At 40.1% G+C, this 21,115-nt stretch overlaps 1 protein-coding gene across 1 annotated transcript in view; it reads left to right on the top strand.

Moving 5' to 3' along the window:
* The window catches only part of snx7 (sorting nexin 7), a 94,089-nt gene that overhangs the window by 16,081 nt on the left and 56,893 nt on the right, over window positions 1-21,115 (top strand). The window contains exon 2 of the mRNA XM_060830571.1: window positions 20,195-20,377. Within this exon, the coding sequence (XP_060686554.1) occupies window positions 20,195-20,377 (183 nt within the window). The remainder of the gene's footprint in view (window positions 1-20,194; window positions 20,378-21,115) is intronic.

Raw genomic sequence — 21,115 nt, 5'->3', positions numbered from 1 at the left:
TTTGATTAAAGCATGGCAAAATTATGTTGCTTCTGTTCTAAAATTGCACACAGGAAATTTAGTGTCAAGTGCCAACTGAAGTTGAATTTATTAAATTATAAGATAATAGAAAGTGTATTCAATGACCAGTCAGAATCTCCTAACTCTATCTTCCTTTGTCCTTATGTTATTGCTTCATGCTTTGTCTCTTTTTCTGTTTCTGACGTTCTTTTCCATGTTTGAGTCCTTACCACTTTTTGCTGTTAAAACAAGTCATCAAGCATTGCAGATTTTTATTTTGGATGTTGCATTCTTTGAAATTGTAGTCATCGGGAAATTTCTCTTCACCCCCCCCCCCCCCCCCCCCCCAAACTCTGCTTATCCCAGTTGCTTTACCCTCGCACTTTGTTCCCACTTATCCTCCACCTGTTCGTTTTCTCATATTTTTCCCCTCTGCTGCATTTACTATCCTAAGCTTTTTGGTTAGAGGTTAAATATATAGTTGCAAAGAAAATGTTGCTTTATAATCATTCATCTCACCCAGAATTCTCCAGTTATTCTTTCTCCATATTTTAATCATTTGCTATAGGAAAGTAAGTTGTAACACTCCAATCATGTTTTTTTTTAATCACTTCCCCACTCTGCATTTGTATAGTGTTACAAACATTATTGAATTCTTTGAGAAGGTGACTAAGAAGGTGGACGAGGGTAAAGCGGTAGATGTGGTGTATATGGATTTTAGTAAGGCGTTTGATAAGGTTCCCCATGGTAGGCTACTGCAAAAAATACGGAGGTATGGCATGGCGGTTTGGATTAGAAATTGGCTGGCTGGAAGAAGACAGAAGGTAGTAGTTGATGGTAAAGGTTCATCTTGGAGTACAGTTACTAGCAGTGTTCTGCAAGGATCTGTTTTGGGACCATTGCTGTTTGTCATTTTTATAAATGACCTGGAGGAGGGGCTAGAAGGTTGGATGAGCAAGTTTGCGGATGATACGAAAGTCGGTGGAGTTGTTGACAGTGAGGAAGGATGTGGCAGGTTACAGCGGGATATAGATAAGCTGCAGAGCTGGGCAGAAAGGTGGCAAATGGAGTTCAATGTAGTTAAGTGTGAAGTGATTCACTTTGATAAGAGTAACAAGAAGATGGGGTACTGGGCTAATGTCGGATACTTGGTAGTGTGGATGAGCAGAGGGATCTTGGTGTCCATGTACACAGATCTCTGAAAGTTGCCACCCAGGTAAATAGTGCTGTGAAGAAGGCATGTGGTGTACTGGCTTTTATTGGTAGAGGAATTGAGTTCCGGAGTCCTGAGGTCATGTTGCAATTGTATAAGACTCTGGTGCGGCCGCATCTGGAGTATTGTGTGCAGTTTTGGTCGCCATACTCTAGGAAGGATGTGGAGGCACTGGAACGAGTGCAGAGGAGGTTTACCAGGATGTTGCCTGGTATGATAGGAAGATCGTATGAGGAAAGGCTGAGGCACTTGGGGCTGTTTTCATTGGAGTAAAGAAGGTTTAGGGGTGACTTGATAGAGGTGTACAAGATGATTAGGGGTTTAGATAGGGTTGACCATGAGAATCATTTTCCACATATGGAGTCAGCTGTTACGAGGGGGCATAGCTTTAAATTAAGGGGTGGTAGGCATAGGACAGATGTTAGGGGTAGATTATTTACTCAGCCAGTCGTGAGTTCATGGAATGCCCTGCCAGTAGCAGTGGTGGACTCTCCCTCTTTATGGGCATTTAAACGGGCATTGGATAGGCATATGGAGGAAAGTGGGCTTGAATCAGCGCAACATCGAGGGCCAAAGGGCCTGTACTGCGCTGTATTTTTCTATGTTTTATGAACAGATTTTAATGATTTGGGGTATGAGGGAAAAAAGCCCAGTAGATTTAAACACTTGCAGGTTAATGTCCTAGATCTTAAAGTAAAATGAAGGTGAGACAATTTGTTTACTTGTGGTTGGTTAAATTAAAAGTGAGAGAAATGGCTCTTAAAGTGGCTAAACAGGTCCTAGGTTTTGAAGATGATTCCCAGATTTGCCAAGAAAGCTGAGGGAAAAAAAAGATTTTGCTTAAAATTAGCAAAGAGGTTAGAATTTGGTTTGACCAAGGACAAAAGTAAAGCTGAAATTTTATGGGGATTACTCAAACACTTAGGTATGTCAGAGAAACAGACAAGTGCAGTAGAGTTAGAAAAACTTAAGTTGCAGTTGAGGAAAATGGAGTTAAAAGATCAACAAAAAGCAAGGGGGGAGGAAGAGAGAGGGGAAAGAGAGGAAGATTCTTAGCTGAGCAAAGGGAAAGAAGAAAGAGAGGAAAGAGAAAGAAGGTTCTTAGCTGACCAAAAAGAGAGAGAGACTTGGAACTTGAAGTTGCAACTTAGTCAGCAAAATCATGTTAACAGGATGGAGATTAACAGAGAAGGTCATGATATATACAAATATGTCAAAACTGCCACGTTTGAGAAAGATATCGAAGCCTTCCTTATTTCATTTGAAAATTTGGCTAAGCAGATGTGGTGGCCTGAGGATTTATGGGTAATGCTAGTTCAGCTTAAACTGGTGGGCAGAGCTAGTGAGGTATTTGCCACACTGTCAGATAAAGGGTCAAGAGACTATGAAGAGATCAGAGGTTTATGAATTGGTACCACAATTGTATAGATAGTGCTTTAGTAACATAAAGGAGAAACCAGGTCAGACTTGTGTTGAGTTTGAAAGAATTAAACATAGTCATTTTGATCGAAGGCTGCGGGCTTTAAAGATAGGACCTTTTGACGCTGTACAAGAAATGATTCTGCTGGATGGGTTTAAAAACTCACTTCCTGAGATAAGAATTCCCGTGGATGAACAGAATGTTCAGGAAGTAGAAGGGCAGCAGAGTTAGCAGAAGGATGCATGTTGGTGCATAAGACAGGCTTCCGGCCAGAATTTCATCCTGTGGGGGATAGAAGTTGGGAGAAGAGCAGATCCTCTACTACGAATCAGAGTAGAGAACACTGTTAAGTGTCTACCACCAGTTAAAGAAGTCCAAGAGGGTGGAAAGGAGGTGAACGGCCTCAGGTTTTTTTCACTGTAATGAAGTGAGACACAAAATTACAACGCTGATGGTTGATGAAGGGCACTAGGAAAAGGTATTTCCACTGTGGTAAAGTGGGACACGTAAAATCACAGTGCAGGTCGTTAAAGAAAGGCACTGTGGGAAAAGATGTGATAAAACACGCTAAGCCAGTGGCATTAGTGAATGTAGTAAAGGAAACTCCATGAAGAGCCGAGGAGCTGCAGGAGAGTGCACAGCCTAGGCAGGGGCTGGGTATGGAGTTAGTGCCTCACCACTCTAAAGAATTCGCCTCTGTGTAAAGTTTACTTAGAACAAGGAGAGAAGGGCAAGAAGTTATAATTTTGAGAGATACAGAATCTAACCAGTCTTAAGATTGTGTGTTTGCATGCTTTCTGATCTGTTACCTGAGAGTGTAGTACTTTGTAGCATAGATGGACAGAATTTTAGCATTTCCCTATGTACGACCAGGTTGGAGTGCCAACTCAAGACTAGAGAAGTAACAGTGGGGGTGATTGACAAGGGTGTCAGTTCCAGGAATTCAGGTTGCTTTTGGGAATGATGTAGAAGGGTCAAAGGTGGGAGTGGTTGTGGAAAAACCCAAGGAAGATCGAGAAAGTGAGGAGTCAAAAGAAAAACATCTTGGTATTTTCCCAGACTGTACAGTAACAAGATCCCACTGTCATAAATCACAGCACAAAGCAAAAACTAAAGAGAAAGATGAAGTGAGGTTCAGTTAGCAGACATCTGGTTTGACGTTATGGTGCAGGAAAAACCTGAACAAGCAGGGGCTCAGACAGCCGTGTTTAGTCCTGACGGGCTAAAAGACTTGCACCAGAAAGACAAAACAATTGAAAGATATATGTGTGGATGCGTACCCCGAAAAGGATGCGGAGAACATTCCTGAGCGTTATTATCTAAAAGATAGAATCCTAAGACAAAAATTGAGACCACAGCAGGTTAGTGCAGAGAAGAAATGGGCCGAAGTGCACCAGGTTGTGTTGCTGGTAGCATACAGATGACCCAGGTAAATACAGAGAAAAATCTACAAAGGAGAATTAACAAAGCTGACTGGTTTTGAAACGTGATTCTTTTGTTTTTGTAAATCTTTACTGGTCTGATAAAAATACCCAATTGAGTGAGAGGTAAAAAATAGGTTTAAGAGAAAGGAGTTGTAAATAGTTGTCCCACATTCTTATTTGGACTTAAAGAATAAAACTGTTAATTTTTACTTTAAATAATGACATCTGGAATAGTTCTTTGCCTCGCAAAATTTAACAGATTATGGCATGAGCTGAACTTCTCTGTGCGTTGGGTTTAAATTAGCAGAGGGGTTTATTCCATGTCGTTACAATGGATTCTTTCGAGATACTCTGTTTGATATCAAACTTCATTTGTTTTTGAAAACAAATGAATTTAGAATTAGGAAGGAAACTTGATTTCAAGCAAAAAAACTAGTTATTCAAAAATTCATGAAGCATTTTCCCACATTCTTTGCAGAAGATACGTTTTTACTGCTTTGTATTCCAAATAGAGCAATGTTGTACTAAGTTTGGGTTGGTGTTGAAATTGTTTTCAGTACGACAGCATTTAATTGCTATTTTTCATATGAATATTGCAAAATTAAGATGAAGCTGTCAATTGAGTCTTTAATTGACATTTAGGTTCAGTCTGGTTCGTTGCTCATGGGATTTTTCTATCGCTTCATGGAACCAGTGGCCTTGAGTTTTTAGTTTACTTTAAGTGACTGTACTGCCATTTTCACACAGTCTTGAGTTCAGGAGACTATAGTTTAGCCTCATAGCATTGCACAAAATATGCTGACATTTTCTCTTATTTAATGTAAAAATTAAGCTGCAGTTATGAAATGTAAAGCAAATGTGGAACAAATCAGTTCGTAATTTTTTAAGCTGCTAAGTCATTTTTTTTCAATCTAATTCACTGACATTGTATGATATACTTAAAAGTTTTACTGTTGCTGGCCCAAGTTCTGCCATGCCAATTATGTCATTCCTGCTAATGATCAAATTCCATGCGATTCTGCTGAGCTTAGCACTGTTATCTCCTCATAGTGAAAATAAATTTTTGTATGTTAAGCCTGTTATCCAGATGAATGTCAGAAGGATGAATAAATGATTTGTCAATCATTTGCTTTTGCAGATAAGACTGGAAAGTCTTTGGCAGACATACAGAGTATTGTTACAGTAATTTACTTTTATGATTTTCAAACCCTCTTCATATTGATGAGGAACTTCACTTTTTTTCAGCCATTCCAATCAGGTTTTTATTCGTTATTCTTTCATGGGAAATCAGCATTGTTGGTAAGGTCTGCATTTGTTGCTCATACCCTGTTACATTTGAGCTGAGGGTGGCATGGTGACTTAGTGGTTAGCACTGTTGTCTCACAGTGCCAGGAAACTAGGTGCAATTCCAGTTTAGGTGACTGTGTGTGTAGAGTTTACATTCCCTATGTTTGCATGGGTATCTGCCTGTTGCTGCAGTTTCTTCCCACAATCCAGAGATGTGCAGGTTAGGTGGATTAAGTATGTGAAATTGTCTGTAATGTTTGGGGATGGCCAGGCTAGGTGGATTAGCACGGTAATTACAGGTAATAGGTAGGGGGCTGAATCTAGGTAGAATGTTCTTTCAAGGGTTGGTGTAGACTTGTTTGGTTGAATGACCTCGTTTCACATTTGGAGGGATTCTATGATTGAGTGACTTGCTAGGCTATTGCAGAGGACAGTTAAGAATCAACCACATTGCAATGAGTCTAGTGTTGCATGAAGGCCAAACTAGAATGGCATATTTGTTTCCTGAACTACAGGGGAACCTCGATTTTATCCGAGTGAGATGGGCGGGCACTATTTTGGTTAATTGATTAAATGCCTTTCCTCTGGAGCTTGGTCTGCTCCCCTTTTAAGGAGACTGCAGTGGGACACAACATGCGAGACCCTGCTCACAACGCCCCTGCCCACCCCACCACCCCCCGCCTACCTCCACTCCCCAATCCCATTCAACACCAGCCCCCAACACCGGCCCCCAGCCCTGTCCAACACTTCCCCAACGCCACCTCTCCCCTCCCCCCATGGCCAACATAGCCCCCCAACCCCGTCAAACACCACCCCCCACTTGCCTCCACTCCTCGACCCCGTCCAGCCCTGTCCCCCTGCCTGACTCTGCTCCCGACCCTTTCCAACACAGCCCCCTCGACCCCGTCGAACCCTGTCCAACGCTGCCTCTGTCGTGTACCCTCCAACCCTGCCCCCTCTCTAGGGCAGCCGGACTGGACACCAATAATAAGGCGGCTGCTACTGCTTTTGTGAAGTAAGTCTCAAATTGTGCATGTGCGCAACTTTTTACTTCTACTTTTTTGACAGGTTCCACTTTTGCCCTGTGTAGGACAATGTTGGCAAGATTATCTGGGGAAGCGAGGGTGGGGGAGGAGGGTGTGTGGTTAGGGTACACCCCTCTGAAGAACTCCAGGGAAAGTGTGGCTGGAGAGAGAGGGTGGTAGGTCAGTCATGTGGAGATGGTGCCTGTTAAATCACTGTTTTTTAAAAAAAAGACACAATCACTGTTGGAAACACATCTTTGATGTAATGTTTCAATCGAGACCAACTTCAGATAATCCCATTTTCGGATAATTAGTATTTGGATAATCAAGTTTCCTCTGTACATAGGTGAATTAGACAGTTTTCATGTTCTATCTCCCTTCACTTTTGCAATCTTTTCGATTATATTCATATCTTCTCCCCAAGCCGCCATCTCTGTGACTCCTGGTGTTTCGTATAGCTCTTCACTTCATTTGCTGCCCTGCTTACACACTTTAATTTCTTCATTAAACCCTCCACCTTTCCAGCTTACTTTCTTCCTTTTAAAAGCTTACATGAAGCTAAATTCTTTCAACATGTTATTGGTCAGAGTGACTGGATAATATTTATGAGGCGCCCTGCTATTTTATTTTCATCCTATTTCTTGTATCTTGGGAACAGTTGTTGATTCTCAACTGTTATTAGAACTGAGATTAGCTAGTGTTTTATTTAATGTGATGATCTTTGACCTGGAAACAATGCAGTAAGCAAATTTTTAAATTTAATTTTGAACCTGTTTTTAAGAATCATTGTTCGAAATGAGCTTTAGGCTCTCATACATTTGTAAAGAGATCTGTTGGAGGGTATGGTGTTATGCTGAAGTGGTTGGGATGGATTGTGTTTTGGAGTGGGTGAATAGTCAGTGATGATACTCCGGTCAGTTACCCTGGATAACTGATACGTTACTCTGTTTAACATCCTAACATTTCTCAAGTAAGAATGCAGGTGAGTTTCACTTGTCTAACCCAAGTTGTTGCTCTAAGGTTTGGGTCAAGGGTGTTGCAGAATGAAGTCAGCTGATTGGAAGTTCAGACTTCTTGGATTGTTTTCACATACGCACAGTCCTTAGGTTGAGAATGTGTTCTGTTCTGAATTCCATTTGCAAGTCAATTTGTATGCATATCAAAACACAATGCAGTACATGGAAAACCGCTGTTCATGAGTACGTGAATTGTTTATATTGACACTGTGGTGCTAGAAAAGCACACCAGGTTGGGCAGCATCCGAGGAACAGGAAAATTGATATTTCGTGCCAGAGGCCACCTTGAATTGTTTGTATATTGTGTCTTTTAAATTATGACCATGTATGAGATTGAGTTCATAAGTGTATGTGTTCATAAAGCAGACATTCGCAAATTGACGACCTCCTGTATATTTGTGCTTCACGTTATCTGCGGGGCCCTGATTTCTTTTCTCCCGATGTGTTTTCCATCTCTGATGATCGGGCAATGAAAAGCCTTAGGCCATGGTTTTCCTAATCATTATTTAATGGTTTGGGTAATGAACTTGATTTTGGATGTCTCATGGACTCAAGAAATATGGGAAGCAGGCAGGGAAACAGAATTAAAGTCTAACGTCACGTATGATATTATAGGTGGAGCAAAGATAATGAATCTTAAGGTCTTTTTCTTCTATTTATTTCCTTCTTATGGATCCACTACTTTTCTTTCATAATAGGTGCTGGTTGGTGACTTGGCAACCATTGACCTGGGAGCAATACCAGCAGGAAATAGATTAAGCTGAAGGATGTAGTGGGGCCAAAGACACACAATCTGTAGCTTCTTTGAGGAACAGAGAAGGCATATTTACAAGGTGTTGTGTTTGTGTGTGTGTGTGCGCGCCCAATAAAGATGGAAAAGCAAAACTCAATCCATCAATGTTAACATCATTTTATGAAGAATAAATCACGTTTGACTAATTTGCCAGAGTTCTTTGAAAATGTCGCGGTGGATAATGGAGGTCCTGTAGATGGAGTATATCTGGGCCTCCAGAAGGCATTTGATAAGGTGCTGCACAAAAGGTTAACACACAGGGTAAGATCAAATTCGTTAGTTTGGATGGAGGATTGGCTAGCCAAAGAAAGTTGAAATAAATAGGTTTTTTTCTCATTCTAAGATGTAACTAATAGGATGCTACAGGTTTCAGTCATCTGGTCTTGACTAATCGCACTCTACATTCATGACTTGCATGTAGGGAGAGAAGGTACTATAGCCAAATTTTCAGATAACACTAAAGTAGGTCGTAAGCTAAATTGCAATGAAGAATTAGAAATTTACAAATGAATAGGGATAGATTAGATGAATGGACCCAGATTTAGCTGGTGAAGTTTAAATTGGATAAGTATGAGGTTATCCATTTTGGTCAGAGGAATAGAAAGGCAACTTATCCACATGGAGAGAAATAGCAGAGTGCTTCAATGCATGGGGATCTGGATGTCCTCATGCATGATCATAGAAAACTCCTATGTAGGTAACAAGGAAGACAAATGAAATTTTAATATTTATTGCTAAAGGAATAGAAAAGTAGGGACATGTTGCTGCATTTGTACAAGGCAATAATGAAATCGCACCTGGGGTATTGCATAAAATTTTGGTTCTCTTACTTGAGAATGGATATAATTACTTTGGAGGCAGTTCAGAGGAGGTTCACTAGATATATCTCAACTGGGGGATTTGACTAATAAACAGAGATTGAGCACTTTAGGCACAGACTTCCTGGAGTTTAGAAGAATGATGGAGCAGGCTTGGACTGAATTGCCTCTTGCCCCTTGTCCTTCAGCTCTAAAGCTGAAGACAGTCTAAGAGCAGGGATGGGGAATTAAACAGTTCTGCTGTAAGGCATTCATTTTGCTAGAACAAAGCAGACTGTTTGCTTAATTTAGCTTTTATTTAAAACGGGGATCATACAAAGGAGTCTTTAGGGAATTTGTACCCTAACTGCTGTTAATGTAGGTAAGGAAGTTCTGGGATTGTGTCTTTGACTGATGATTATCTTCAGAAAACTCTTGCAGAATATAGTTGCTAGTGAAGTATTCCGAAGGGCAAATTGATTGAGTTGTGAAGTAACAGATCCTATATACCAGAATGCAAATTCAACAACTTGGGAACTGCATATGGCACCACACATTTCTGGGTGCTTTTATAGAGTCATTCTGCATGGAAACAGACCCTTTGGTCCAACCAGTCGGTGCTGACCATAATCCCAAACAAATTTTGGTTTTGTAAGATACATCTTTCTTATATTGACTGTCTTAATTTTATTTCAGTTATCATTTGCCTGTTAATTGATGTGCATTGGTTCTGATTCATGATAAAGGAAAAGCAAAATCCTTTAGCTGATTTCTTTATTTAGGGGTTATTTGGGTACACTTGGTTCATTTACGCTGGCCCATTTCAGCACAGCTGATTTTTAGTGTTTTATAACCTTCTGGTTGTGATATGTTTGTGTTACTGAAATGCATTTATTCTTATTCCTGATTATACGCAGAAATACCACTTTAAGAACTGTCACTTTAGAGTCAGAAAGTTTCACTGCTAAATGTGGCTAAGACTCTATTTTACTTGAATTAATGTAATTTGGGAAGAGTCAAAATTGAATTTCTCAATATCTTGCAAAATGCTGATGTGAGACTACAAGAGCAAATTAATGTTTATGTCACTTTGAAGGAATTTCATATTTGAGATTAGTTTCTCAGAATTGTGACATTACTGAATCTAGGTAATTCAAATTACTGAACAAAAAAGTAGACATTCTGAAGGACTGAGAAAGATCTGAGGACTGAGCTATAAAATAAATGTGAATGTAAGGTGGCTGCTGATGATGATGACATGTTGCACAGGCAACTTGATCTAAAGACCCCAGAAAACACTGCTTATGAAAACTAATCAACTTTCCAATGAACGGTGGAAAAAGCTTCAAAGCACCAAATGATACCTATTCTACGAGAAAATGAGACCAGCTTGCCACAATAAAGCAGTAAGGATGAGTTGAGTAGGTTGAGTTAGACAGCACCCAGTCTTACAGTCTCAATGAATGATACTGATAACTGCAGAAATCCTTTTCTAAGAAAGAAACAGCTACAGAGAATGTATATGAAGATATGCCAGAGCTGAAAGTTGCCTCAGTTCGAGAGATAGGTAGATACTGCATTTTTTTGTCAATGCATTGAATCGGAAAATAATTAGTGGCCCAAACTTTTTGCTCCGTAAAGGAAAGTCAATGATGTTGAATCTTCCCAAAAAATCCATGATGGGTATACTATTTTAAATCTGGCACCCTCAGAATGGATGCTCGTCCAAATTTTGGATATCTCCAGAGTTGAATCAGACATTTTGAGCCCTGGGCAGTCAGATCAGACTGTTGGATGGAGTCAAGGATTCTTGGACTGTCAACATGAAATGACAAAGTCTGTAACTCATCTAGAATTGCACTGTGCTTGTGCAGTGCCTGACAGAATCAGCCACATAAGTTTTTAAATTTTACTCCATTGAAATTTCTAAAAATGGCTGATTTTCAAACACCACCAGCTTTCAACCCACCAAATTTGTCAATCTTTGTTGTATTTACTGGCACCATTATAAGAGCATAAGACATAGGAGTGGAAGTAAGGCCATTCAGCCCATTGAGTCCACTCCGCCATTCAATCATGGCTGATGGTCATTTCAACTCCACTTACCAGCATTCTCCCCGTAGCCCTTAATTCCTCGTGACATCAAGAATCTATCAATCTGTGCCTTGAAGACATTTAGCGTACCGGCCTCCACTGCACTCTGCGGCAATGAATTCCACAGGCTCACCACTCTCTGGCTGAAGACATGTCTCCGCATTTCTGTTCTGAATTGACCCCCTCTAATTCTAAGGCTGTCCACGGGTCCTAGTCTCCTCGCCTAATGGAAACAATTTCCTAGCGTCCACCCTTTCCAAGCCATATATTATCTTGTAAGTTTCTATTAAGTCTCCCCTCAATCTTCTAAACTCCAATGATTACAATCCCAGGATCCTCAGCCATTCCTCGTATGTTAGACCAACCATTCCAGGGATCATCCGCGTGAATCTCCGCTGGACACATTACATTGTTCTGCAGGAATCGTTGCCGCGTCCACTGTTTGTCATTTGTACAAATAGTTGGATGAGAATGTAAGAAGCATGGTTCATAAGTTTGTGGGTGACACCAAAATTTGTGGTATAGTAGACACTGAGAAAGGTTATCTAAAATCACAAAAGGGATCTTGATCACTTGGGCTAAAGGGCTCAGGAGTGGCAGATCAAGGTTAATTTTATATGAATGCAAATTATTGCATTTTTGGTAAGATGAACAAGGGCAGGACATAGACAGGTTAATGGCATAACCTTGGGGAGTGTTGCCGAACAGAGACACCTGGGGGTTGAGGTACATAGTTCATTGAAAGTTGCTTCACAGGTAAACAGTGACAAAGAAGGCTTTTAGTATGCTTGCCTTCATTGCTCAGAGCATTGAGTAAAGGAGTTGGGATGTCATGTTGTAGTTGTACAGCATATTGGTGAGGCTACGTTTGGAGTACTGACTATAGTTCGGTCCTCTTGCTATGGGATGGATTTTATTAAATTGGAGAGAGTGCTGAAATGATTTTAAAAGATGTTACTGGGATAGGAGGATTTGAGTTACAGGAAAGGCTTAATAAGCTGGGACTTCTTTCCCTAGAGTGTAGGAGACTGAGGAGTGTTTTTATTAGAGGTTTATAAAATCATAAGGGGCAAGGATAGGATGAAATAGCTAAGGTCTTTTTCCTATGCTTGATGAATTCAAAACGAGTGGGCATAATTTTAAAGTGAAAAGAGAAAGATTTAAAAGGGACCTAAGAGGCAGCGTTTTCATGCAGCATGATCATTACTTGGAATGAATGGCCAGAGGAAGTGGGAGATCCAGGAACAGTTACAACATTTAAAAGTCATTTGGGCAGGCACAGGAATAAGCAAAATTTAGAGGGATATGGACCAAATGCAGATAAATGGGACTTGTTCAGTTTCGGAAACTTGGTTGGCATGGGCGAGTTGGTCTGAAGGGTCTGTTTCCATGCTGTATGATTCCAAGAATTATTTCATAAAAATAAACTGATTATTTCTTTAAAACTTAATATGTTTATACTATATTCACTCCAGTATATTTTATTAAGTATTACAGCTCATATATATTACACCTTGAAACCACCTAACATCTACCTGAAAATGGAGGTCGACTTGGTGTACAAAATATAAAATGTGAACCAATGTATGGTTCCTATTTTGAAATCTGAAAAAAAGACAGTAATGCATCTTAAGTCAGTGTGGTTAATTGTCTATTAATGTATTCTATTAGGATAATTAAAAGGTGTCTTAAAGCATGTCAAATTAGTTTATTCAAGTGGCTGTGGCATTTTTTGTAAGAATCTGGCTGCTCATCAGGTATGTTTTCAGTTTCATAATAACCCTCCACATAAATCATTTTCATCTATTGAACTAAGCAAGCCTCAATTTTTATGAACGATCTGATGGACTTGGTATACTTGTTTGTTGGTGAGATCACAGAATATCAAATGGGATGTCTTGCGTATGTTATTTTTATTGTTGTTATCATCCTCCTCACCCATTCAGCATGCAACAGATGCTTAAATGGCTTGTTGAAGCTCACACATCCAAAGGTTGAACAAGAAATGTTTGACTCTGGGTGTAACTGCAGTTTGGTTATCTTTGCATGTGCCTTTTGATATCATCAAATAATATAGGGCTTGAACGTGACTCAACACGAGTCAGCTGTGTTCTGTGTAGGCCATCAGGATGCCCCATCCATACATTCCATTCACGGCTTCTCTTCATCCTCATTCATTCAATTGTTGTCGCTGACATTGTAATGTAAGCTGTAATTTACTTTGGATTGGGTTTTTGAGTTTGTAATATAGTTTTCTGTGTGTCTGAAGTTAAGAATTGTAAGCTGCTCGAAGTGGTTAAAAGCCACCAAAATCTTAAATGTTGCTGATAAATGTACAGATCTAAAATAAGCAGGAGCAAAAAGTACAATGCTGGAAGGCAAGAATCCTGACAAACAATAAAAACAAAATGTTCAAAAAAGTACTCTTTCAGGGTTCATTGGACAGACTCTTACTCTTTAAACCTTGTGGCAACATATAGTGTGGAACATCAGTATCCAGTGGGTTTTCTTACCTTGATGGTCTTCATTTACTTGGTTATTCCTAGCATATGTTTGCAAAGTTATGTTACATTGACGTATTAGTTATTTTCTAACAGTACTAAAATAATATGTTGTACTTCGTCGTGCTGTATTGTGAAAAGGATTGAAGAGAAAGGGACAAATACTGTGGTATGTGCATGAAGAAGTGATATTGTCTTGCTGTAAGGAGAGAAAATTGTCTTTTGAACTTAGTTGTAAAGAGACTATAAGAACCCTGTTGTGTCATGAAGACTTTACTGACTTCATAGCAAATAGTAGATTCAACTGCTTTTTAAAATAAGCATATGTAGCACCAGAATTTAAAGAATAGAATTACAAAATGATTACAATGCATGAGGAGAATATTATGCCAATTGAATCCACACTGGCTTTCTCAAGGTATAATGAGTTCCATGCTGTAGCAATCACAAGATTTGCCTTTATCTTTAGTTGCTTATTCAGTCCTCTTTTGAAAACGGTAATTGATCTTCCCTCCACCATCCTCCTCAGTCAGTGCTTTCCAGATCCAAACCCCTCTCACTGAAAATGATGCCTTTGATTATTTTGCATGTCAACTTAAGTTAGGGCGCCTCTGTTTTACTTTAACCCCTCAGTTAAACAGAATGTTTCTCTACTATCTAATCTATCTAAACCCCTAGTAATTTGAGAAGGCCTAACAAATCTTCTTTCAACTTACTTATCTCACAGTAGAGCAGCTTCTCCCTTATATCCATGTAACTGAAGTTCCTCAGCTGTGGAAGTTTGCTCCAACCTTTACTGTGACCTCTCTAAAGTTTTCATGTTTCATAGTGTAATGATCAGAATTTGACATAATATGCTAGTTGAGACAAGCCAGTGTTTTATAAAGGTTCATCATGCATACTCTTGCACTGTGCCTCACCTTTCTTATAAAGCCCAGGAACTCCTATTTCTTTTTAACCATTTTCTCGATCAGTGTGTCACCTGCCGTGACTTGTGTATAAGTATTCCCAGATGTTTATGTTCTTCATCCCCTTCAGAATTGTGCCCTTAGTTTAGATTGCTTCCCTTTGTTCTTCCAACCAAAGTACGGAATATCTCTATGATTTTCCATATTAAAAGTCACCTGTGATATGTCCTTCCACCAGCTTGCCTGTCATCATGAAGTTGGTCACTCTTCCCCCTCTCATGAAGTGCAATGATTCTAGAGTAAAAAGTGAAGTCTGCAGATGCTGGAGATCAGAGCTGAAAATGTGTTGCTGGTTAAAGCACAGCAGGTCAGGCAGCATCCAAGGAACAGGAAATTCGACGTTTCAGGCCAGAGCCCTTCATCAGGAATGGTTCTAGAGTGCCACTTACTTTGGCCAGAAAACCCAACAATTACTACTGTTTTCTGTCTCTCAGTTAACTTGTATCCATGCTGCAATTGACCCTTTTATTCCATGGACATTAACTTTGCAGACAGATTTATGCGGTACTTCCCATTTTTCTTTTGGAAACCCAAATACACTGCATCAATAACATTTGGATCTACATATAGGGCAGTTCTGATGTGAGGTCACAGATGTAAAATGTTGTGCTGAATTTTCCTAGCTCCTAAACAACCTGGGCGTTGATGAGAAAGTTGAGAATATAAGGTGAGATTAAAAATAAGGAATTTTTCAATGTCAAGCAAAACGTTCAGTTCTCCAACCAAATGTTGAATAGCAAGATGAGAGTCTTCCTAGTGAGTAGTGAAATAATGATTTGCATGCATGAACATGTTGTAATTAGTTAATCTGCCCTAATTTGTTACTTAGATTCCCTATAGTGTAGAAACAGACCCTTTGGCCCAACAAGTCCACACAGACCCTCCAAAGAGTAATCCACCCAGAACCATTTCCTTCTGACTAATGCACCGAACACAATGGGTAATTTAGCTTGGCCAATTCACCTGACCTGCTCATCTTTGGAGTGTGGGAGGAAACCGCAGCACTCGGGAAACCCACGCAGACAAGGGAGAATGTGCAAACTCCACACAGACAGTTGCCCAAGGCTGGAATCGAACCTGGGACCCTGGTGCTGTGATGCAACAGTGCTAACCACTGAGCCACTGTGCTGCCCTGTTATTATAGATTCCCAGCTACCAGACAGAAAATAGACTGACTATTCTTGACTATAAAGCCAAAGACTGGCAACTCAGTTCACAACTTTCTCCTCAGTCCTTCATCTTGGCAGCCCTCACTAACATTTTAGGGCAGATTTTACAGGCAGTGACGGCCCAGCCCTGTCGGTGGATTTCTGATCCATCTGAAATACTTTTCTGCATTTCATTGCTGTATTTCGAAGCATGATGGATGTAGAAATGATACTGCCAGGGCACTTTGCACACTGCAACAGGCACACAATTCATGAACTTATTTATTCATTTTCGGTATGAGGGTGTTGCTGGCTAACCAGCATATATTACCTATCCCTGATTACCCAGCCTAACAGGCAGCTAAGAGGCAACCACATTGCTGAGGGTCTGGAGTCATATATAGAGATGACCGTTTCCTTCCCTATAGGACATTAGTGAACTAGATGGGCTTGTCTGTCAATCGACAAGAGATTCATTGTCATCGTTAGACTCTCTCTTTTTAATTCAAGACTTTTATTGAATTCAAGTCCTGCTGTCTGCTGAGCCTGGGTCCCCAGAATATTACCTGGGTCTCTGGGTTAACAATCTGGTGATAATACCACTGAGCCATCAACTTTTTGGGATTGGACCAGAATGCATTTCATGGCTCCTCGCTTGCTGTCTTAGCACTCAATCACTTCACAAGTACTTGAATACTCTCAGCATGTTGTCATTACTGTGGCTTGTGGCTTTTGACCCTTTGCCCCTCAGTCAGAACTTAAAAGCGTAGAATATGTCAATCCTACTTTTAGTGCAGGTACAAAGTCTGGCACCTGGTCATTGTCAGTAGTAATCAGTCAAGGGTTTGGACATTGTTGTTGTGTGGTATCACAAGTCTGTATGATGTGCTTCAACCAAATAGCCAAGCCTCAAAGTTGGAAGACTATTCCCCTCCATCAGGTCAAGAGTGACACCCTTCAGTCAGGGGAACTCAATTGCGGGGCCTGGAGGCAGCATGCTTGGGTGCAGAGGGAACGATATTTGTGAAGAGGAAAACTCAACATTTAAGGGATAGCGGAAGAGAATAGTGCATTTGAGGATGTGGGTCAGTGCAGGAGGGAGGGATTGTTGGTCATCACAATCTTTGTCTTGGCACAGGGATAATGCAGCATGATAGCATGGCTAACCTATTGGGCTGAAGCTTTGGACAATGCTGAGAGATGCAATTTTAATTTACAGGTATATGGGAATGTGTGGAAGCTAAGTACTGATGGACTGTACAGGGTGTTAGGGAACCCATGGCTGAAGCAACATAAGATGGCTGAGTGTGGTTCTCAGTTGACATCAAATGGCTGAGGAAGATTTTTAGTTTAAACTGCAGCTTCTATCGTCTGCTGTTTAAAGTTAAACTATAAACTAGAATAATTGTAGCCTTCATAGTGTACCCAAGGTAACAAGATTAAAATAACAGTTTTATGCAATTCACACAATGGATGCTGTTGAAACAGAAACAAATGCAGCTGATTGTGTCAAGACAGTTTGATACGGAACATCCTTGAGAAATCCTGATCGAAGCCCCCTTTTCAGGCTAGTTCAGAGTTTGATATTTAGTATGTATTAAAAAGAAAGGGACTGCTAAGAACCCTGGGCAATTATTGCTGCATGTTTTATGATATATAAAGTATACAGGCATTAAGAAATTTAACTGCATTCCTGTGGTTATTCAGTCAAAGGGAGCTAGAGAAGGGCCCCTTCCTATGATCAGAGATTATTGCAGTAGCCTAAAGTCTGGAATGTCACCGATGTGAGATGTTATGAAGGCTCAAGGTTATGTAATTAGGGGATTGTTGTAAACATCATGAGAGGATCTAAAATTGATCATGCAATCACATAATCGAATGTGCATGTAATCAATCATTGGTTTACAACAGCCAAAAGTGGCTTTAGAGCAAGTATATAAAAAGGGTATCTTCGCCTTTATTTGTTGAAGCCCCTGGATTGCAAAGAGGTTTTCTTCCCCTTTGTAAAGCAATAAACTCATGGATGCTGGAAGTGAGCGTGGGTCTGGCATGATTAATTTAGTCATGCTGCCAATAAGTGATGCCAGGAGTAAAGGAATGTGGGGAGGGGATGGGCCTTCATTAGCAGCCTGACCCTGTAACTTATTGTGCCGAGCATAATCTGCATTGCCTTCCATAATCTCTCAACTTGTAAATCCACAGTGGAAAGGTAAAATGGTTGTGACCCCACCTGGGGTGGGTGGCATAACAACTAATTTTTTTCTGTCTGAGCGTGTGGACTCCACTTGTGAATGACACCATGCACTTGAGGCAATTGCATTAATCAGGCATTTTCACAATACAGGTTGACAGTAGCTATAATCATTCCACCTTTCATGTGAAATGCGTGCAGCATCGAACTGTGTTGGTACACATGGTCTCAAACAGTCTTGACCATGTGATTGAAAGCTGCTCGTTGTAGATAGTCTCTCTGTAAAGCACAAGCAATTCCAGCTATCTTAGAGATAGTAAGGACTCCAGATGCTGGAAGTCAGAGTTAATAAAATGATGAAGGGTACTGACTCGAAATGTCGACTTTCCTACTCTGATGCTGTCTGACCTGCTGTGCATTTCCAGCTCCACATTTTACCAACTACCTTAGAAATGGGGCTTGCGGGCCACAATTCGCAAAGATAGTTCAAGATCTCATAGGCTGAAAAGGGCACAGAACTGGTTTCTTCTTCCTTTGAACTGTGTTTGCCAACACATTTGATGTAGTATTATATTTCTGAAGACAGGGTATCTGTAATCCTACAACGGTTAGTTGCATTCATTGGAATAAGATCCCAATGTCAGAGATCCATGAAGTGGCCTTCCTTATTGTAACTTTTATATCCATGTATGGAGGAGAGTGCTAAACCATTCGAGGTTGCATGTCTTACAAGAGTGGTTACTGGGATACCAGGGCTACCTTCTGTAACCATGCTTGCTGTTATACAACCTCTGGTCTGAGGCTGAGCAAAGACACCGTGTAACCCATTATTCAACCAGGGGAATCAATCATGGAACAGAAGATGCATGTGCTGATGGTAAGATTGTCTTGCTTGGATCAGTCTGGGGAGCCTTTGTAATCTTAGTATGCTATGCTTTGCACAATTGCAGGAGGTGAGAAAGTTATTGATGGACTCTGAGGAGCTGGAAGAATAGCATCAATCTTCCAAGAAGGAAGATGACATCAAGTAAGAGGGATATTATTTTTTCTGCTGGATAGAGCACTGCAGAGTGGAGCACAATAAGCCAGACCAGATTTAATAGCTGTTGGAGCCAGCTGCAATGAGCTGGATGCAGTCATTACTCGTTGACTGACTGTGTACATTTGTTGTTAGCTGAAAGGCAAAAAGTCCTTGTATTTTCCCATAAAAACCTTTAGTTTGTCTTATTATTCTCTTTGGCTATTATAAAATCAGAGGTATAGAGCATAGAAACAAGCCTTTTGGTCCAACTCGTCCATGCCAGACAGGTTTCCTGAACTGAACTAGTCCCAAATGCCTACATTTGGTTCCAGATCTTTCTAAACCCCTCCTATCCATGTTCCTGTCCATATGTCTTTTAAATGTGCAATCATATTCCCCTCTCCCTGTTGCTGAGCAATGAGAGAATGTTGGGCTACAGTGGTCACCCAGTTAAAGAGAACACTCGTTTAGGTAGAATTAAAAAATGGGATGAAACTAAGGACAGGTAACCTATGTAATGTAGCTTGGTTGTTCAGTAGCAATATATGCACAAATGTTTTAATTCTATGTCCAATTAAGTGTCAGCTGTGCTATCTGTATGCCTTGAGAAGCATTTGTTTCTCATTATTCACCCATTGCATATTCAGTGAAAGGCAGTTCCTATCTAGCAGTGCTTGACTGGGTGCCTAGCTGGTCTTTAAAGATGGCACTGATGTCAGAAATCTCAGGAGGTTCCAGCAGTGGTAAGTACATCCACTTGTTGGGTGAGGGAAAGTAGGATGAGTGAGGCACCATAGGTTTACAGTTGACAAGGTGTATTTGAAATTATCATATAAGAAATATTGCTGGGTCTCACTGAGAGGAGCCCTCAATGAAATTTTATGAAATTGGCAGTTGATTTCTGATACAAATTCACTCCGTTAACTCAGTTTACCCCTTAACAGATGCTGCTTGATCAGCTGAGAACCTCCAGTGTTTTCTGTTTATTTTCTGATTTTGTTTTTGAATACGCTGTTGTATTTGAGGTTTGATCACATTATGTGTGAGTTTCTGTTAGAAAATTTGAATTCAAAACTTCACAACATGATGCACTTGGGTTGTACTTTTATTTGAAACACAACATTAGAAAAAAAGAACATCTGTTTGGTGAGTGTATAAGATTGAGACCTTTTCAAAGCCAAATTGCAATATGCTTAAATTCCATATCTGGTTTTATGCAACTATTCCAATGCCCTCTTGTGCTAACAACATTTCTTTTTAGATAAATAAGGAATATTGTGATCTGTTTTCCAACAGGATGCTAGCTTCACTGATGCCAGTTCGTTCAGTATCTCCATGCAGACTTCTCCATCTTCTATGATTAATCAGCATACTTTGGATGATGAACCTGACAGCAAAGATATTTTTGTCACGGTTGACGACCCAGCAAATCATGTTACAACACTTGAAACATTTGTCACTTACAGAATTATTACAAAGGTAAAAACAAATTACTGTTGAATGTGCTTCCAGTACTTAATTCCAAAGATTGATTAACTTCATTTTGTTAACATTTCTTTATAACACAATGGTGCAAGTAAATTGAAGTTTATTATGAGCGATTGAAGATACCCAGCAATCCCCAATCTTAAAATCCAGCTTGCCATGTTAACTCAATGTGATCAGCTCATCAGTATTCCATGGTGACTCAATATTCTTTTGATTTCTGACATGAAATCTGGTGTCAAATCTTTCATGACTTCTTAATCCTTTATTATTTTAGTTTTAGATGCTTTCCACCCAAAGGTGATTGCCTGACAATCAGACACTATTGCTAAACAAGCTTTTAGAATTGTTCTGAGCCTTAAACATGCCTTTGTTATGGCCAGGTAACTCCACAAACTTCTCAATGCCATTCACTAGTACACATGGTCACTTTGCAAAATGGATTTTATCGGATGCTGGATGTTAATGCAAAAATTTATCTTTTTTTTTAAACTAATCGAAATTTCAAATAATATTTAAAAAACAGTTTTAAATGATTGAGAATTTGCAAATGCCATTTAAAAGTCTTGTATTGATTTTGGTTTTAGAGTTGGTTTTCTTAGGAAAAGCAAGGAGAAAGTGAGGACTGCAGATGCTGGAGACCAGAGTTGAAAAATGTGGTGCTGGAAAAACACAGCAGGCCAGGCAGCATCCAAGGAGCAGGAGAATCGACCTTTTGGGCATAAGCCCTTT

The sequence above is a fragment of the Hemiscyllium ocellatum genome, chromosome 9 (genome assembly GCF_020745735.1).
Source record: "Hemiscyllium ocellatum isolate sHemOce1 chromosome 9, sHemOce1.pat.X.cur, whole genome shotgun sequence".
NCBI lineage: Eukaryota > Metazoa > Chordata > Chondrichthyes > Orectolobiformes > Hemiscylliidae > Hemiscyllium > Hemiscyllium ocellatum.
Note: the sequence above shows the minus strand (reverse complement) of the source record. Positions and strands in the feature narration are given on the sequence as shown.